Source organism: Ranitomeya variabilis, chromosome 3 (genome assembly GCF_051348905.1).
Source record: "Ranitomeya variabilis isolate aRanVar5 chromosome 3, aRanVar5.hap1, whole genome shotgun sequence".
NCBI lineage: Eukaryota > Metazoa > Chordata > Amphibia > Anura > Dendrobatidae > Ranitomeya > Ranitomeya variabilis.
The window spans coordinates 504,559,306-504,578,567 of record NC_135234.1 but is presented as its reverse complement, the minus strand read 5'-3'; the positions used below and the strand labels follow the sequence as shown (position 1 = coordinate 504,578,567).

The 19,262-nt window shown below is 41.1% G+C and overlaps 1 protein-coding gene across 3 annotated transcripts in view; it reads left to right on the top strand.

Moving 5' to 3' along the window:
• The window catches only part of ATP10A (ATPase phospholipid transporting 10A (putative)), a 242,105-nt gene that overhangs the window by 114,160 nt on the left and 108,683 nt on the right, over positions 1–19,262 (top strand). For all 3 annotated transcript variants that reach the window (XM_077296870.1, XM_077296872.1, XM_077296871.1), the window contains exon 3: positions 3,327–3,412. In XM_077296870.1, coding sequence (XP_077152985.1) covers positions 3,327–3,412 — 86 coding nt within the window. The remainder of the gene's footprint in view (positions 1–3,326; positions 3,413–19,262) is intronic.

The window sequence follows — 19,262 nt, the reverse complement described above, 5'->3', positions numbered from 1 at the left end:
GGTTTACTACGAGCCATATCAGCATTTTGTGTTATACTTGTTAGTAAAATGAGCAGCTACTCAGAAATCAGATAAACTCCCTCAATGTGGAAACGCTAGTATGACTTTGCTAACGTCAGCAGCAAGTGAAAATCTATCCTCCATATTTCATGTAGTTATGCTTTTATGAAATGTGACGTGAGCGCCGTTTTAATAACAGAATTGAAAAGTTGCATCTTTCTTACCTGCCTTATTTTTTGTAGGAGATTGTATCTTATGCTAATATGTAAAGAAATGAAATCTATATTAGTATAAAGGTTGCGATGGCTCTAAATTCCTTTTAATGCTAGAATGGTAAAAAACACAAGGGATTTGATGGAAGCTAGAGCTCCCCTCCTTTATATTAATAAAATTGTCTACAGTATAGATAAGATCTAGAAGTATAAGGCCATGTGCACACGTTCAGGATTTTTAGCGTTTTTTTCGCGTTTTTTCGCTATAAAAACGTGATAAAAACGCGAAAAAAACGCTAACATATGCCTCCTATTATTTACAGTGTATTCCGCATTTTTTGTGCAAATGTTGCGATTTTTTCCGCGAAAAAATCGCATCGCGGAAAAAAAAGCAACATGTTCATTAAAAATGCGGAATTGCAGGGATTCCGCACACCTAGGAGTCCATTGATCTGCTTACTTCCCGCACGGGGCTGTGCCCACCATGCGGGAAGTAAGCAGATTATGTGTGGTTGGTACCCAGGGTGGAGGAGAGGAGACTCTCCTCCACGCACTGGGCACCATATAATTGGTCAAAAATAAAAGAATTAAAATAAAAAATAGTCCTATACTCACCCTCGATGTCCCCCGCAGTGTTCCCGCCTCACCGCTGCACGCTGCCGTTCGGTTCCTGTAGCTGGTGTGCGGTGAAGGACCCTGCCGATGACGTCACGGTCCTGTGATTGGTCGAGACCGGTCATGTGACCGCTCACGTGACCGTGACGTCATGGAAGGTCCTGCGCGCACACCATCTATACGGAACGGACGCCGGTGAGGAGATCAGCTGTCTGCGGGTGAGTATAAGCATTTTTTTAATTTTTTTTATTATTTTTAAACATTCTATCTTTTACTATAGATGCTGCAAAAGCAGCATCTATAGTAAAAAGTTGGTCACACTTGTCAAAGAGTATGTTTGACAAGTGTGACCAACCTGTCAGTCAGTTTTCCAAGCGATGCTACAGATCGCTTGGAAAACTTTAGCATTCTGCAAGCTAATTACGCTTGCAGAATGCTAAAAAAAACGCGAAAAAAACGGGAAAAAAACGCAAAAAAAAAAAGCGGATTTCTTGCAGAAAATTTCCGGTTTTCTTCAGGAAATTTCTGCAAGAAATCCGGACGTGTGCACATACCCTAACACTATTTTATCTCACATTCACTGTTGTTTTTTTTTTTTTTTTTTTGTGGTCATCAGTGTAAAATATTGCTCTTCTAGTTTAGGGCTTTTGTATAAACTGGCAGTCTAATGAAGGCAACCCCTGTCTATATGCCCTCATTACACCAAAAGTTTTGAGACCAAGACAAATTATGGTTTTCTGAAAGTTTGCTGCTTTAGTGCTTTTAAGCCACAAAAGGTAATTGCTTAAGAAGTCCGCTGTTCAGAGTTCTGTATCCAAGCATATTAGTGGAAAGTTGAATGGAAGGAAAAAGTGTGGTAGAAAAAGGTGCACAAGCAACCGGGATAACCGAAACCTTGAAAGGATTAAGAAAAGGCCATTCAAAAATGTGGGGGAGATTCACAAGGAGTGGACTGCAGCTGGAGGCATTGCTTCCAGAGCCTCCACACACAGATGTATTCAGGGCATGGGCTACAAGTGTCACATTCTTTGTGTCAAACCATTCATGACCAATAGACAACCCCAGAAGCGTCTTACCTGGGCCAAGGAGAAAAAGAACTGGACTGTTGCTCAGTGGTCCAAGGTGTTGTTTCCAGATGGAAGTAAATTTTTTTATTTCATTTGGAAATCTAGGTCCCAGAGTCTGGAGGAAGAGTGGAGAGGCATACAATCCAAGCTGCTTGAGGTCTAGTGTGAAGTTTCCACAATCGGTGATGATTTGGGGAGCCATGCCATCTGCTGGTGTAGGTCCACTGTGTTTTATCAAGGCCAAAGTCAGCGCAGCCGTCTACCAGGAAATTTTAGAGCACTTCATGCTTCCCTCTGCCGACAAGCTTTATAGCAGTGTAGACTTGGCACCTGTCAACACTGCCAAAAGTACCAATACCTGGTTTAAAAACAGAAATACTCTGCTTGATTGGCCAGAAAACTCGCCTGACCTTAACCCATAGAAACTCTATGGGGTATTGTCAAGAGGAAGCTGAGACACCAGACCCATGCTGCATTGATGCAAAAGGAGCCCCGACCAAGTATTGAGTGCATTTACTGAACATACATTTCAGTAGGTGAACATTTCGGAATCATTTTTCAAGCTGACATTATAAAGTATTCTAAATTACTGAGATAATGACTTTTGGGTTTTCATTGGCTGTAAGCCATAATCATCAACATTAACAGACATAAACACCTGAAATTGCTCTGTTTGTAATAACTCTCTATAATGTTTCACTTTTTGTATTGAAAAACTGAATAAATAAACTTTTTTGATGATATTCTAATTTTGTGAGAAGCACCTGTAGGTTTGAGGTTTTTCTTCAGGACAAAAATGTTAACATAATAAAATAACGCAAACCTATTTGTGTGGACCTGGATTTACCAACTCAACTGCCAGCAGCGTGGAATTGCCAGAGTTCTCCCCTCCTGTATAATTTATACTGTTGTAGTTGACTATGGTATTCCATATTTTTTTTGTGTGTGTGTGTGTGTGTAAACTGACAGCGGAGGGTATTTGGGTCCTCTTGGCCTCTATTGAGCTGATTTAACTATTTAGGCACATGCAATATGTTTTCTAAAAAAGGAATAACCTTTTGGATTCATAATGTAGAAACAAAAATCAAAATTGGAAAGGGAAAATGCATTTATGGAAAACTGGAATTAGAATAATCTACTAGCTGACGCTCAGTGGTAATGAGTGCTTTAATTGGAGTGGATTCTTGTACTTGTTACCTCGCAATTTGAGGACCACACCAGGCATTTCCTGCTGCCAATCTCTATTTCAGGTCCTCTTGTTTACATAGCATTCATATAAAGAAACAAAAGCGTCACAATACAAAAATACAATGTGGTCCGAAGGAAACCAGATTGTTCTCCACGCTCATTGAAGTGTGTACATTTGCACAATGGTTTTACACCTCACTTGCTGAACCTAAATTTATATATTTATATGTTCCTTTTGTTTCAGGAATCTGAGTTTGACCCAATGACGTTTAACAGTGTTATTGAATGTGAGAAACCAAATAATGATTTGAGCAGGTTTCGCGGTTACATGTAAGTATTTTTTGCTCACATTGAGAATTTTCCGAACATAATCTCCTAATAGTGTGTTTTTGTTTTTTGTTTGTTTGTTTTTTTAGGTATTTGGATTTTCTTCCAAAATCTCTCCACTGAATTTTTCTCATTGTCGGGCATTACATGTATGTTAACTTATATATAATTTTTTCTTTTTTGTGTTGGGGGGGATATCCAAAGGTATCTTTTAGACATTTAAGGTTCATGGTGGTTGATTCCCCGCATTTACTAAAAACAAAATAGATTTTTTTTTAATGTACACAACAAATACAGTGTATATTTATTTTTATTTTATTTTTTTTTTTTTTGGGGGGGGGGGGTTGTACATCAAATATTTAGCTAATTGTGCTGCGGATTTCAACGTTGTACATTAAACAGGTTGTCCCATACCAAACTTTCTTCTTTGTCTTGTGGTTTTCGTTTTTAGTGCAAAATTTTTCAAAATGGTGCAAGCGGTTCATGAATTTAGTGCAACATAATGCATGCTGTTTCACTTTTTCTTTTTTCTGTCTTTAACCAGTTTTGCAACCCCATCGCTCAAAAAGTCACAACTTTTTCCAAAATGGCTCCTTAGGGTATGTGCACACGTTCAGGTTTTTCCGCGTTTTTTTCGCGATAAAAACGCTATAAAAACTCATTAAAAACGCATGCATTATGCATCCTATCATTTAGAATACATTCTGCAATTTTTGTGTACATGATGCGTTTTTTTCCTAGAAAAATACGCATCGCGGTAAAAAAAGCAGCGTTTTTTTCGCGTTTTTCCTGCTATTCTATGCATTGAAAAAAAAACGCGGTAAAAACGCATGCGGATTTCTAGCAGAAATGTCCGGTTTTTGTCAGGAAAATTTCTGCCAGAAATCCTGACGTGTGCACATATCCTAAATGTAGCAAAAAATATGACGCACATAAAATCACTTCAAGGGGCCCCAGAGTACATTTGCACCAAATGTTCGCACCTTAAAAATAAAAATAAAATAAATAAAAATAATTTGATGAATCAGTCTAAAACATCTGGAAAAGCCACATTGATGTAAAAAAATGAAATTGAAAACTAGCTAAAATATAAATTTCAAAAAGGCACAAGATGCTTTTATCAATTTGTCACAAATCAAAACGTCACTGAGAAGTATTCATGCCAAACTACTGGTGGAAATGCAATGATGTATTTGTCCCTCAGCATTTTTAGGATTTATCGAAATTTGAAACTCCCAGCCGTTCTTCATATATCTCCTCTTCAGGTTTTATTCACAATTTACGATTAGCGTTCTGTTTGAAACTTCCACCATACACAGCAGAATTTCTAATAGCGCATCATCACTGACATTCGCTCCAGGGGCTGACCTGCTGCCGCTTCTTTCACACCTCCTTCCTACAAATGTGAGAGGATACTTCGCATCACAGGCGACCATGGCAAGATAAGGGCTTTTCTTTACTGAGCATGTGTCGATGGCACTATAATATTCGGCATATCCACATTATGATGAGCACACTGCTTATTTGTAATATGACCATTATTATTTCACATTAACATTCTTAACTGGAATCAGTCACCAGATTTTTACCATCCAATTTGAGAATGGCATAAATCACACGTACTGATATTTCAGTTGCTGGAAAAACCTGGAGCTGTCCGTGTGTTTCATATGTGTGGCAATGGTGTGCCGCATCAGTATTGCACGTACCGGTGCCTGAGAGAAACCGGCACAAATCGCGTTGTTCTCACGCGCCAGGTGCTGAAGACAGCTCACATCATTGTCGTCTGCTCTCCCTGCGATTAGCGCAAGCAGGGGACAATGTTCAGAGTTGTAGACAGCGGGGACTGAATACATTGAGTGTAAAAGTAAGCATAAAAAAAAACCAAACATTTATACCCACCTTTACACCGAATTCTCTGAAGCCATTGTCCTCTGTTAAATAAAAAAAAAAACACTGTATCTCACCTGTCCAAAGGTGAAAGAATCCATAGATTCTCACGCCGTAATCCATCTGTGCTACATTTGTTCATCAGCGTGAATGGTGTCCTGAGGCGACCGCTCATGCTGAAGTGCAAGGGAGAATGACTTACTGCAGTGAAAGCAGGCCCATTATACACAGAAAGCTGTCATTTTTATTAAAATTACAGCATGCACCCCAGTAAATGACACCTTGCTGGAAACCAGGTTCTTTCCCCTACATCATGTTGCTGTTAGATGTGGTACCAAAACGTTTGGGCAGATTCCCTTTAGGATTAAGGTCAGAAGAACTGGGCAACTTTAAAACTTTACTCACTAGAACTGGTGATCATAGGGCTGATAAATAGTTGTTAGTTTTCCAGGTGTTAAATTTCTGCCTTCCAAGGTGCACATACGAGTTATATCAGTTGTTTTCTCTACTGTCATTTGGGCACCATCTTGTCAAGTGTGCTGCAGAAGTCTGAGTTTCCTAGTAATGTCCCACCCAGGCCAAGAAGCATGAAATGGTCATGTATTGGGTCCAGATGTGTTTTACACATTGTTCATAGAAATACACTGGGTACGGAAAGTTTTCAAACCCCTTTAAATGTTTCACTCTTTTGCATTTCAGCCATTTGGTAATTTCAAAAAAGTTCATTTTTTTCACATTAATGTACACTCTGCTCCCCATCTTGACTGAAAAAAAAGCAGAAATGCAGAAATTTTTGCAAATTTTATAAAAAAAACAAAAAAAAACAAACTGAAATATCACATGGTCATAAGTATTCAGACCCTTTCCTCAGTATTGATTAGAAGCAGCCTTTTGAGCTAGTACAGCCATGAGTCGCCTTGGGAATGATGCAACAAGTTTTTCACACCTGGATTTGGGGATCCTCTGCCATTCTTCCTTGCAGATCCCCTCCAGTTCTGTCAGGTTGGATGGTGAACGTTGGTAGACAGCCATTTTCAGGTCTTTCCAGAGATGCTCAATTGGGTTTAGATCAGGGCTCTGGCTGGGCCAGTCAAGAATGGTCACAGAGTTGTTCTGAAGCCACTCCTTTGTTATTTTAGCTCTGTGCTTAGGATCATTGTCTTGTTGGAAGGTGAACCTTCGGCCAAGTCTGAGGTCCAGAGCACTCTGGAAGAGGTTTTCATCCAGGATATCTCTGTACTTGGCAGCATTCATGTTTCCGTCAATGATAACCAGTTGTCCTGTCCCTGAAGCTGAAAAACACCCCCATAGCATGATTCTGCCACCACCATGTTTCACTTTTGGGATTGTATTGGGCAGGTATTGAGCAGTAGTAACTAACCACATCCCCCATAGAGATAATATAAAGGAGGAATTAAGAGGATAAACAAAATTAACACATTAATAAAATATTTTATTTAATATATAAATATTTAAAAATAAAACAAGGGAAAATCACTTGAACAAATGAGGGTGAAACAGCAACCAGGAACAGTTATTGGACATATCTGAATGGCACACCTAATACAATATATATATATATATACCCAATGCAATCAGAAAATTATCTAGAAAAGGCTAAAGTATACAACCTTTCCTCCCTGTTGCAAACGATAGGATAATTTACATATAAAAGTGCATAGTGCAAAAAAGGTGCCTATATATAACTACTAGTCCATATGTAAACTGATCAGTAATTACTCACATAAAGTGTAGTCCTGGTGTCTGCACCCTCAAAAACCCCTGATCAGTTTACATATGGACTAGTAGTTACAGTATATATAGGCACCTTTTTTGCACTATGCACTTTTATATGTAAATTATCCTATTGTTTGCAACAGGGAGGAAAGGTTGTATACTTTAGCCTTTTCTAGATAATTTTCTGATTGCATTGGGTATATATATAATGTATTAGGTGTGCCATTCAGATATGTCCAATAACTGTTCCTGGTTGCTGTTTCACCCTCATTTGTTCAAGTGATTTTCCCTTGTTTTATTTTTAAATATTTATATATTAAATAAAATATTTTATTAATGTGTTAATTTTGTTTATCCTCTTAATTCCTCCTTTATATTATCTCTATGGGGGATGTGGTTAGTTACTATTGCTCAGAGGTGACTTTCATTATATTGGACATTTGATATGTATAGGTATTGAGCAGTGCCTGTTTTTTTCCACTCATACCGCTTAGGCTACTTTCACACTAGCGTTAACTGCATTACGTCGCAAATGCGTCGTTTTGCCGAAAAAACGCATCCTGCAAAAGTGCTTGCAGGATGCGTTTTTTCTGCATTGACTAACATTAGCGACGCATTTGCGACGCAATGACACACGTCGCAACCGTCCTGGGACGGTTGCGCCGTGCTGTTGCGGACCGTCGGGAGCAAAAAATGTTACATGTAACGTTTTTTGCTCCCGAGGGTCCGCTTTTTCCAACCGCGCATGCGCGGCCGGAACTCCGCCCCCACCTCCCGGCACTTCCCCGCACCTCACAATGGGGCAGCGGATGCGCAGGAAAAATGCATCCGCTGCCCCCGTTGTGCGGCGGGGACAACGCTAGCGTCGGGGACCTCGGCCCGACGCACGGCGACGGGCCGAGCCCGACGCTAGTGTGAAAGAAGCCTTAGAATTATCACCAAAAAGGTCTATCTTCATCTCATCAGACCAGATAATGTTATTTCTGGGAACCCATCATGTGTTTTTTTAGCAAACTATGCAGGCTTTCATGTGTCTTGCACTGAGGAGAGGCTTCTGTGAGCTGTAAGGTCTATATAGACAGGTGTGTGCCCTTCCAAATCAAGCCCTATCAATTTAATTTAACACAGCTGGACTCCAATAAAGGAGTAGAACCATCTTGAGGATCACAAGGAAATGGACAGCATGTGACTTAAATATGAGTGTCTGAGCAAAGGGTCTGAATACTTATGACCATGTGATATTTGTTTTTCTTTTTTATTAAATTTTCAAAAATGTATATATTTGTTTTTTTTCAGTCAAGATGGGGTGCAGAGTGTACATTAATGTAAAAAAAAACCCTTTTTTTAAATTACCAAATGGCTGCAATGAAACAGTGAAAAATTTAAGGAGGTCTGAATATTTTCGATACCCACTGTATATCTTCTAGAACAATCGCATCACAAGTGGAGATTGTAAAATTATTATGCAGCTCAGTTCTAGGACCAACACAAAATATCATTGTTGTTGGAAAGTAGAAATGTTTGTGATTACACCCACCATTCACAAGAATAGCAATGCTAGTTCTTGGAAAAGTGCTATGGATATGCATAAAATCAAGGCTGAACTTTGGATGGCTTGGCTGAATAGAGATTAAAAGTGCAAAATCTGAAACCAAAACAACTTAATTAATATCATCTGAATGGCAATTAATTTGCAGCATATAGTCAAAGCCTACGCCTTTGAGAATATAATACAAATATTGCAGTTCATCAACTACCATAATTAAATTAAACTAATTATACAAGAATGTATAAATATCAGCAAATATTAGTCCTTACCAAAGCTGAATATCTTAATTGATAAGCCATTGATGCTTATGATCGGTGGGAGGGTGACCCAAGTGACATTTTGTTTCTGATCAGTAATATGTTTTGATACAATAGAAGAATAATATACCGTATATACTCGAGTATAAGCCGACCCGAGTATAAGCCGACCCCCCTAATTTTGCCACAAAAAACTGGGAAAACGTATTGACTCGAGTATAAGCCTAGGGTGGAAAATGCAGCAGCTACCGGTGAATTTCAAAATTAAAAATAGATGCTCCATACCGTTCATTATGGCCCCATAGATGCTCCACATAAAGCTGTGCCATATATAATGCTCTGCACAGTTCATTATGGCCCCATAGATGCTCCACATAAAGCTGTGCCATATATAATGCTCTGCACAGTTCATTATGGCCCCATAGATGCTCCATAGAAAGCTGTGCCATATACAATGCTCTGCACCTTTGATTATGGCCCCATAGATAGCTGTGCCATATACAATGCTCTGCACCTTTGATTATGGCCCCATAGATAGCTGTGCCATATACAATGCTCTGCACCTTTGATTATGGCCCCATAGATAGCTGTGCCATATACAATGCTCTGCACCTTTGCTTATGGCCCCATAGATAGCTGTGCCATATATAATGCTCTGCACCTTTGACCTTTGATTATGGCCCCATAGATGCTCCACATAAAGCTGTGCCTTATATATAGTGCTCTGCACCGTTTCCCCATAGCTGTGCCATATATAGTGCTCTGCACCGTTGCCCCATAGATACTCCACATAAATCTGTGCCAATGCTGCTGCTGCTGCAATAAAAAAAAAAAACACATACTCACCTCTCTTGCTTGCAGCTCCTCAGCGTCCCGTCGTCTCTCTGCACTGACTGATCAGGCAGAGAGCGCCGCGCACACTATATGCGTCATCGCGCCCTCTGACCTGCACAGTCAGAGCAAGAGGACGCGAAGACAGAGCGGCGCCCGGCGTGTGGAACGAGGGAAGGTAAATATGTAATACTTACCTGCTCCCGGCGTCCCGCTCCTTCCCCCGGACAGCTGGTCTTCGGTGCCGCAGCCTCTTCCTCTGTCAGCGGTCACCGGCACCGCTGATTAGAGGAATGAATTATGCGGCTCCGCCCCTATGGGAGGTGGAGCAGCCTATTCATTTCTCTAATGAGCGATCCCACGTGACCGCTCAGGGGAAGAGCTGCTGCACCCGGAGACCGTGGGACGGGCAGGGGGAGCGTCAGGAGCCCCGGAAGCAGGTAAGTATGCCTCACCGCCCTCTCCCCCTCACGCGCCAACCGTGACTCGAGTATAAGCCGAGGGGGCACTTTCAGCCCAAAAATTTGGGCTGAAAATCTCGGCTTATACTCGAGTATATACGGTATGTGTGTATACATACATACATACATACATACATACATACATACATGCTGCTGGGTTTTTGCTATGTAATCTGAGAGCAGCATACTGTAGAGACAGATACCCGATTCCAGCGATGTCACTTACTGGTCTGCTTAGCGTAGTTTTTATGAAATCTCCTGTTCTGTCAGCAGAAGATTCTCATTAGAGGACTACTTGGCAGCAGGTACATTCCAGTCCTTAGTTGAGCAAACCTTGAGGGGGCTGCTTCTTGACACTGCTGCATCTGGAACACGATGTGACAACTTTGATAAATTTGAAAAAATCTGCTCTCGAGCATTTGGCTAAGAATTGCAATCTAATAATCGGAAAGTCTGATAAAGGGGGTTGCATTGTGACCATGGATGGAGTGGTGTATGAGTAGCAAGTTTACTCAATACCTTATGACAACGGTACCTATAAAACAGCATTCTCTGATCCTACGGACATCTGTACATACTAAAGTAGAGCAAACCGGAGCTTTAAAGTGTAGGGTTCATACCGGACAGTTGGTGTCCGGTGCTAAATGCCGAACACTGACTTCTCCCAGAAGTCTGTTGCAATGTCTGGAGTTTCCGGGTGAAGTCCATTACAGAGAGAGAGGGCTCTTTCCAGCTTATAAGTTCGGGTTCCCATTGTTTTAAATTGGGTTCTGGCTCCATTTCCAGTTTGGGTACAGTTCTGGTAGCTGAACCGAACTTTGGAATAAAGTTCTGGTACCAGAACCCAAATTTCCATATTCATGCGTGAAGACTCGAAGATTAAGGGCACAGTGGGTGACAAACGCATCAGAGGGGATTTTATCACCGTCCCCATGTGAACTTTTATTTCGATTTATATGAAATAATGCTTGATGATTTTTTGTTTTTTTTCATTTGCACGTGGTCAGCCGCATCGGAATGGCACTCCTGACCATGAGGACAGTTGTGCTTTAAGTATGGTGAGGATTTTTCATGTGTTTTTTTTTTTTTCTTTTAAGTGTTGAAAAAAAAATAAAAACATTGCTTTTTTTGGAAGTGCATCTGAACAGCAAGGTGGATTGCTGTTGAGGGGAGATAGAGAGAAAAAAAAAAATCTATAAATCTTCAGCACAGCGAGTGTGAGCGAGCTGAGTGTGACCTGAGCGTAAGTGTGAACGGCGGTAAGTGTGTGACTTGTGATTCAGTGACTTTGGAATCAGGGAGTTTCCAAGGGAGGAATTGCTTCTGGTTTTTTCTGTTTTTTTTTTTTTTGGTTTAATTAATACTTTGTATTTATTTTTAATTAACGTTTCTGTGTGGTGCAATCCCCATTAGGAAATGTGCTCCACAATTGTTAATGCCATCCAGTGTACATCTTGCCACATGTATGCAGTCCTTGACCAGCCGGTCGAGGGTGCATACTGCTGTGCGAGATGTGAGCACATTATGCATTTGGAAACCCAGATACTGGATCTAAATGTGCAGCTGGCAACACTGAGATCCATAGACAATATGGAGAGGAGTCTTCTGCTCACAGAGCAGACGCTCAATGGGATAGATGAGGAGGGGGATGGTAGGATGGAGCTGCAGGACAGTGTGGCAGTTAGCTGGGTGACAGATAGAAGGCGGGGTAGAGGGAAGAGTGCCAGGGAGGCTAGTCCTGATCTGGCACACCCCAATAAGTTTGCTAAGTTGGCAGATGAGGGGGGTGCCAGTACAGGGGTAGCACTGCTGCAGCCAGGCATGTCCTCTGAAAGCCGGAGGAGTGACTGCTCCAGTAAGGAGGGAAAAAGGAGAGCAGGGCAGGCCAGACAGGTGCTGGTAGTGGGGGACTCAATTATTAGGGGAACAGATAGGGCAATCTGTCACAAAGACAGGGATCGTCGGACGGTGTGCTGCCTACCTGGCGCTCGAGTCCGACACATCGCTGATCGGGTGGACAGATTACTGGGAGGGGCTGGTGAGGACCCTGCGGTCATGGTGCACATTGGCTCAAATGACAAAGTTAGAGGTAGGTGGAAGGTCCTTAAAGATGATTTCAGGGAATTAGGCTGCAAGCTGAAAGCAAGGACCTCCAACGTGGTATTTTCCGAAATACTGCCTGTACCACGTGCCACGCCAGAGAGGCAACGGGAGATTAGGGAGGTTAATAAGTGGCTCAGGAATTGGTGTAGGAAGGAGGGGTTTGGGTTCCTGCAGAACTGGGCCGACTTCTCAGTTGGCTACAGGCTCTACGCTAGGGATGGGCTGCACCTCAATGGGGAAGGTGCAGCTGTGCTGGGGGAGAAAATGGTTAGAAGGTTGGAGGAGTGTTTAAACTAGGGATTGGGGGGGAGGGTATTCATTTTATAGGAGGGGAAGATAGTGCAGATAGAGACCTGGGCACAAATAAGGAAGTTGGGGGTGGCGGTGGCATGGGGGGTGGGGTTAGAACAGTTAGTAATTTAAGAAAGAATAGAGGTACAGAGAGTAACATCAAGTGCATGTATACTAATGCCAGAAGCCTCGCCAACAAAATGGACGAATTAGAACTAATGTTGTTGGAGCATAATTATGACATGGTGGGGATATCTGAGACGTGGCTGGATGAGAGCCATGACTGGGCTGTTAACTTGCAGGGCTATAGCCTGTTCAGAAATGTCCGTACAGATAAGCGAGGGGGAGGGGTGTGTCTATATGTAAAATCTTCCTTAAAACCCATCCTGCGTGATAATATAGGTGAATTTAATGAAAATGTAGAGTCCCTATGGGTGGAGATAAGGGGAGGGGGAAAAAAGAATAAATTACTGATAGGGGTTTGTTATAAATCTCCAAAACTAATGGAAGCAATGGAGAATATCCTCGTAAAGCAAATAGATGAAGCTGCGACTCAAGGAGAAGTCATTATTATGGGGGACTTCAACTACCCTGAAATAGATTGGGGAACAGAAACCTGCAGTTCCAGCAAAGGTAATCGGTTTTTGACAACTATGAGAGACAATTACCTTTCACAACTGGTTCAGGACCCAACAAGGAGGGGGACACTGCTAGACCTAATATTAACCAACAGGCCAGACCGCATATCAAATATAAGGGTTGGGGGTCACTTGGGGAATAGTGATCACAAAATAATAAGTTTTCATGTAACCTTTAATAAGATGGGTAGTAGAGGGGTGACAAGGACACTAAACTTCAGGAGGGCAAATTTCCAACGGATGAGAGAGGATCTTGGTGCAATTAACTGGGACGATATCCTGAGACACAAAAATACACAAAGAAAATGGGAGACATTTATTAGCATCCTGGATAGGACCTGTGCACAGTATATACCGTATGGGAATAAACATACTAGAAATAGGAGGAAACCAATATGGCTAAATAGAGCTGTAAGGGGCGCAATAAGGGACAAAAAGAAAGCATTTAGAGAATTAAAGGAAGTAGGTAGTGAGGAGGCATTAAATAAATACAGAAAATTAAATAAATTCTGTAAAAAGCAAATCAAGGCAGCAAAGATTGAGACAAAGAGACTCATTGCCAGAGAGAGTAAAAATAATCCCAAAATATTCTTTAACTATATAAATAGTAAGAAACTAAAAAATGACAGTGTTGGCCCCCTTAAAAATAGTCTGGGTGAAATGGTGGATGAGGAAAAAGCCAATATGCTAAATGACTTTTTTTCATCAGTATTTACAAAAGAAAATCCCATGGCAGACAAAATGACTAGTGATAAAAATTCCCCATTAAATGTCACCTGCTTAACCCAGCAGGAAGTACAGCGGCGTCTAAAAATAACTAAAATTGACAAATCTCCGGGCCCGGATGGGATACACCCCCGAGTACTGCAGGAACTAAGTACAGTCATTGATAGACCATTATTTTTAATCTTTAAAGACTCCATAATAACAGGGTCTGTACCACAGGACTGGCGTATAGCAAATGTGGTGCCAATATTCAAAAAAGGGGTAAAAACTGAACTTGGTAATTATAGGCCAGTAAGCTTAACCTCTACTGTGGGTAAAATCCTGGAGGGCATTCTAAGGGATGCTATACTGGAGTATCTGGAGAGGAATAACCTCATGACCCAGTATCAGCACGGGTTTACTAGGGACCGTTCATGTCAGACTAATTTGATCAGCTTCTATGAAGAGGTAAGTTCCGGACTGGACCAAGGGAACCCAGTGGACGTAGTATATATGGACTTTTCCAAAGCTTTTGATACGGTGCCACACAAAAGGTTGTTACATAAAATGAGAGTAATGGGGATAGGGGAAAATATGTGTAAGTGGGTTGAGAGCTGGCTCAGGGATAGGAAACAAAGGGTGGTTATTAATGGAGCACACTCGGACTGGGTCACGGTTAGCAGTGGGATACCACAGGGGTCAGTATTGGGCCCTCTTCTTTTTAACATATTTATTAATGACCTTGTAGGGGGCATTCAGAGTAGAATTTCAATATTTGCAGATGACACTAAACTCTGCAGGCTAATCAATACAGGGGAGGACAATTTTATATTACAGGATGATTTATGTAAACTAGAAGCTTGGGCTGATAAATGGCAAATGAGCTTTAATGGGGATAAATGTAAGGTCATGCACTTGGGTAGAAGTAATAAGATGTATAACTATGTGCTTAATTCTAAAACTCTGGGCAAAACCGTCAATGAAAAAGACCTGGGTGTATGGGTGGATGACAAACTCATATTCAGTGGCCAGTGTCAGGCAGCTGCTACAAAGGCAAATAAAATAATGGGATGTATTAAAAGAGGCATAGATGCTCATGAGGAGAACATAATTTTACCTCTATACAAGTCACTAGTTCGACCACACTTAGAATACTGTGCACAGTTCTGGTCTCCGGTGTATAAGAAAGACATAGCTGAACTGGAGCGGGTGCAGAGAAGAGCGTCCAAGGTTATTAGAGGACTGGGGGGTCTGCAATACCAAGATAGGTTATTACACTTGGGGCTATTTAGTTTGGAAAAACGAAGACTAAGGGGTGATCTTATTTTAATGTATAAATATATGAGTGGACAGTACAAAGACCTTTCTGATGATCTTTTTAATCATAGACCTGAGACAGGGACAAGGGGGCATCCTCTACGTCTGGAGGAAAGAAGGTTTAAGCATAATAACAGACGCGGATTCTTTACTGTAAGAGCAGTGAGATTATGGAACTCTCTGCCGTATGATGTTGTAATGAGTGATTCATTAATTAAATTTAAGAGGGGACTGGATACCTTTCTGGAAAAGTATAATGTTACAGGTTATATATACTAGATTCCTTGATAAGGCGTTGATCCAGGGAACTAGTCTGATTGCCGTATGTGGAGTCGGGAAGGAATTTTTTTCCCCATGGTGGAGTTACTCTTTGCCACATGGGTTTTTTTTGCCTTCCCCTGGATCAACATGTTAGGGCATGTTAGGTTAGGCTATGGGTTGAACTAGATGGACTTACAGTCTTCCTTCAACCTTAATAACTATGTAACTATGTAATTTGTAAGAAAAAAAATTTAGATCGCCACTTTCTGAAATACGTAGCATTTTCATTTAAGGCTGGGTGAGGGCTTATTTTATGCTCCCCGAACTGACATTTTTTTATTGATGCCATTTTGAGGTAGATACGATGTTTTCATCACCTCTTACATTTTATTGCAATGCTGTGGTGGCCAAAAAGCTGTAATTCCAGCGTTTTTGTTTTTTTTTTTACCAGTCGGATTGTTTCTTTATTTTGATCAGACATTTCTGAACACTGCTATACCAAATGTGCATTTTTATTTTATTTTTTAACCCCTTCCCGACATTTTCAGCACATGTACGTCATGATCGGGAAGGACTTCCCGACTGATGTACATGTATGTTATAGCGATTGCGTGCAGGGGGGCTGTGCACCCGTGATCGGCACCAGTGTCAGCTGATCCTCACAGCTGACACCCAGCTCTCAGTGCCAAGAGTGGTCCCGCACCGCTCCCAGCACTTTAACCCCCTAAATGCTGCAATCAAACTCAATAACCTCACATACGGATACAAAGTATCCAAACACACCACTCACAAATAGTGTTTAGAAAGATGACAAATTTTATTAAATTTAAAAACACAAATCATAAATACCATATCATAATATTAAATAAGAGGGAAGGATTAATACCCAAGTATATAGCACAAAAAGTGATACAAGAAAGACATTACAGGCTTCTGGGATCATATAGTTTGTCAGAACATATTGGCATCCAAAGTATAAAAGCCCTGACCTAAATAGTCCTAAAGTGCATAGTGCAAGATACCCAAATGGGTCAACACACATCAAATGCCTGACACATACCCATGTAGTAAGCCCGTCCTTGGTATCACGAACGCCTCGACGTACGTTTCGCGTTTTCCGCTTTCTCAAGGGGGAAAGAAATTGTGCACTCTATTTGTGAGTGGTGTGTTTGGATACATTGTATCCGTATGTGAGGTTATGATAGGTTAACACACCCCTATACTTTAACCCCTTTGTGCCAGCTGACGGAATAGTATGTCAGCTGGCAGATCCCTTGCTTTGAGGTGGGCTCCGGCGGTGAGGCGGTGTTTTGTACAGCTGACATGTGCGCGCAATGAGCGCGAGCGGAATCGCGATCCGCCCGCGCCCATTAACTAGTTAAATGCCGCCATCAAGCGCTGACAGCGGCATTTAACTAGCGCGCGCGGCCGGAGGTGCTCGCACCGTTGACCCCCGTCACATGATCGGGGGTCAGCAGTGCATTGCCATAACAACCAGAGGTCTCCTTGAGACCTCTATGGTTGTTGATGGCCGAATGCTTTGAGCGCCACCCTGTGGTCGGCGTTCAAAGTACACCTGCATTTCTGCTACATAGAGGTGATCTGTACTTCACCTCTATGTTGCAGAGGCGATCGAGTTGTGCATGCTTCTAGCCTCCTATGGAGGCTATTGAAGCATGCCAAAAAAATTTTAAAAAAGTGTTTAAAAAATATAAAAAAATTAAATATATAAAAGTTCAAATCACCCCCCTTTCGCCCCAATCAAAATAAAACAATTAAAAAAAAAAAAAAATCAAACCTACACATATTTGGTATCGCCGCTTTCAGAATCGCCCAATCTATCAATAAAAACAAAGGATTAACTTGACCGCTAAATGGCGTAGCGAGAAAAAAAATCAAAACGCCAAAATTACGTTTTTTTTGGTTGCCGCGACATTGCATTAAAATGCAATAACGGGCGATCAAAAGAACGTATCTGCACCAAAATGGTATCATTAAAAATGCCAGCTTGGCACGCAAAAAATAAGCCCTCACCTGACCCCAGATCACGCTACGGAGATGCTACGGGTATCGGAAAATCGCGCAATATTTATTTATTTTATTTTTTTTAGCAAATTTTGGAATTTTTTTTCACCACTTAGATAAAAAATATCCTAGACATGTTAGGTGTCTATGAACTCGTAATGACCTGGAGAATCATAATGGCAGGTTAGTTTTAGCATTTGGTGAACCTAGCAAAAAAGCCAAACAAAAAACAAGTGTGAGATTGCACTTTTTTTGCAATTTCATCACACTTGGAATTTTTTTACTATTTTCTGTTACATGGCATGGTAAAACCAATGGTATCGTTCAAAAGTACATCTCGTCCCGCAAAAAATAAGCCCTCAAATGGCCATATTGACGGAAAAATTAAAAAGTTATGGTTCTGGGAAGGAGGGGAGAGAAAAACGAAAATGAAAAAACGGAAAACGCTCCGGGGGTGAAGGGGTTAATGCTCTGTTGGAAAAACGTTCCATGGTGAAGGCTCCTATGTATTTAGCATTAATATGTTCTTGGACCGCTTTGTATTTGTAATCAAACTCAATAGCAGCATTTAGCAAGTACAGGCAGAGGGAAGACAGTCCCTCTGCTCTTGGATCAGAGACACCCCAATGTCATAACGGGGTCCTGTGAAGCACCAGAATTGTTAATACACTTTTTGAATGCAGTTTTAAGCACTTTGAGGGGTGCAGTTTTTAGAATGGTGTCACTTTTGGGTATTTTCTGTCATAGGAGGCCGCTCAAAGTCACTTCAAATGTGATGTGGCTCCTAAAAAAAAAAATGGTTTTGTAAATGTTGTCGTAAAAGTGAGAAATTGCTGGTTAACTATTAACCCGTTTAAATTCGTAACAAAAAAAAGGTGTGCTGATGTAAAGTATACATGTGGGAAATGTGTTTTATTAACTGTTTTGTGTGATATGACTCTTATAATAAAACTTAGTTTAAAAATTGCTAACTTTTCCAAATTTTCACGAAATTTCCGATTCTATTTTTTTTTTTTTTTTTTTTCCCACCACAAATAAATGCAAGTCATATGGATGAAATTTTACCACTATCATGAAGTACAATATGTCATAAAAACAGTCTCCGAATCCCTGGCCTGGGATCCATTGAAGCATTCCAGAGTTATTACCACATAAAGTAACACTGGTCAGAAATTGATCTGGTCATGAAGGTGAAAACAGGCTCTGGGTTGAAGGGGTTAATTTATTTTCAGTGGGGTAAAAGGGGTGGTGTTTGTTGTTTGTTTTATTTTTTTTTAATGTGTATAAAATCTATATCTCTGGCGTTAACAGGATATCCACAATGACGGCCATTAGGATCTTCTGCAGATCCCCGCTGTCATGACAACCCATCGGAACTCCGCGATCATGTGACAGGGACTTCAATGGGTGAGATTTGTGACGCGCTTGCAGCCGGCGTGGGTTACTATTTTTAACTGGCTAACATCCATGATAAAGGCACTTGATGGTTGATTAAGTCTATGTGCCCAGGTTCTGGAAAGTGAGCAGAATTTTCCTGAGCAAATCCAGACTACTTTCGCAGGAAATCCGCACACGTATTTTTGACTTTTTTTGCGGATTTTGCATGTTTTTTTCCGGAGCTTTCCAATGCAATAATATAGCAGGAAATCGCGAATAAAACGCAACATGTTCACAAAAATTGCGGAACGCATTAAAAATGATGTGATGCTTACTGTAAGCGTTTTTTAGGCGGAAAACAGCCGAAAAAAACGCGACAAATCCGGAACGTGTGCACATAGCCTAAATCGG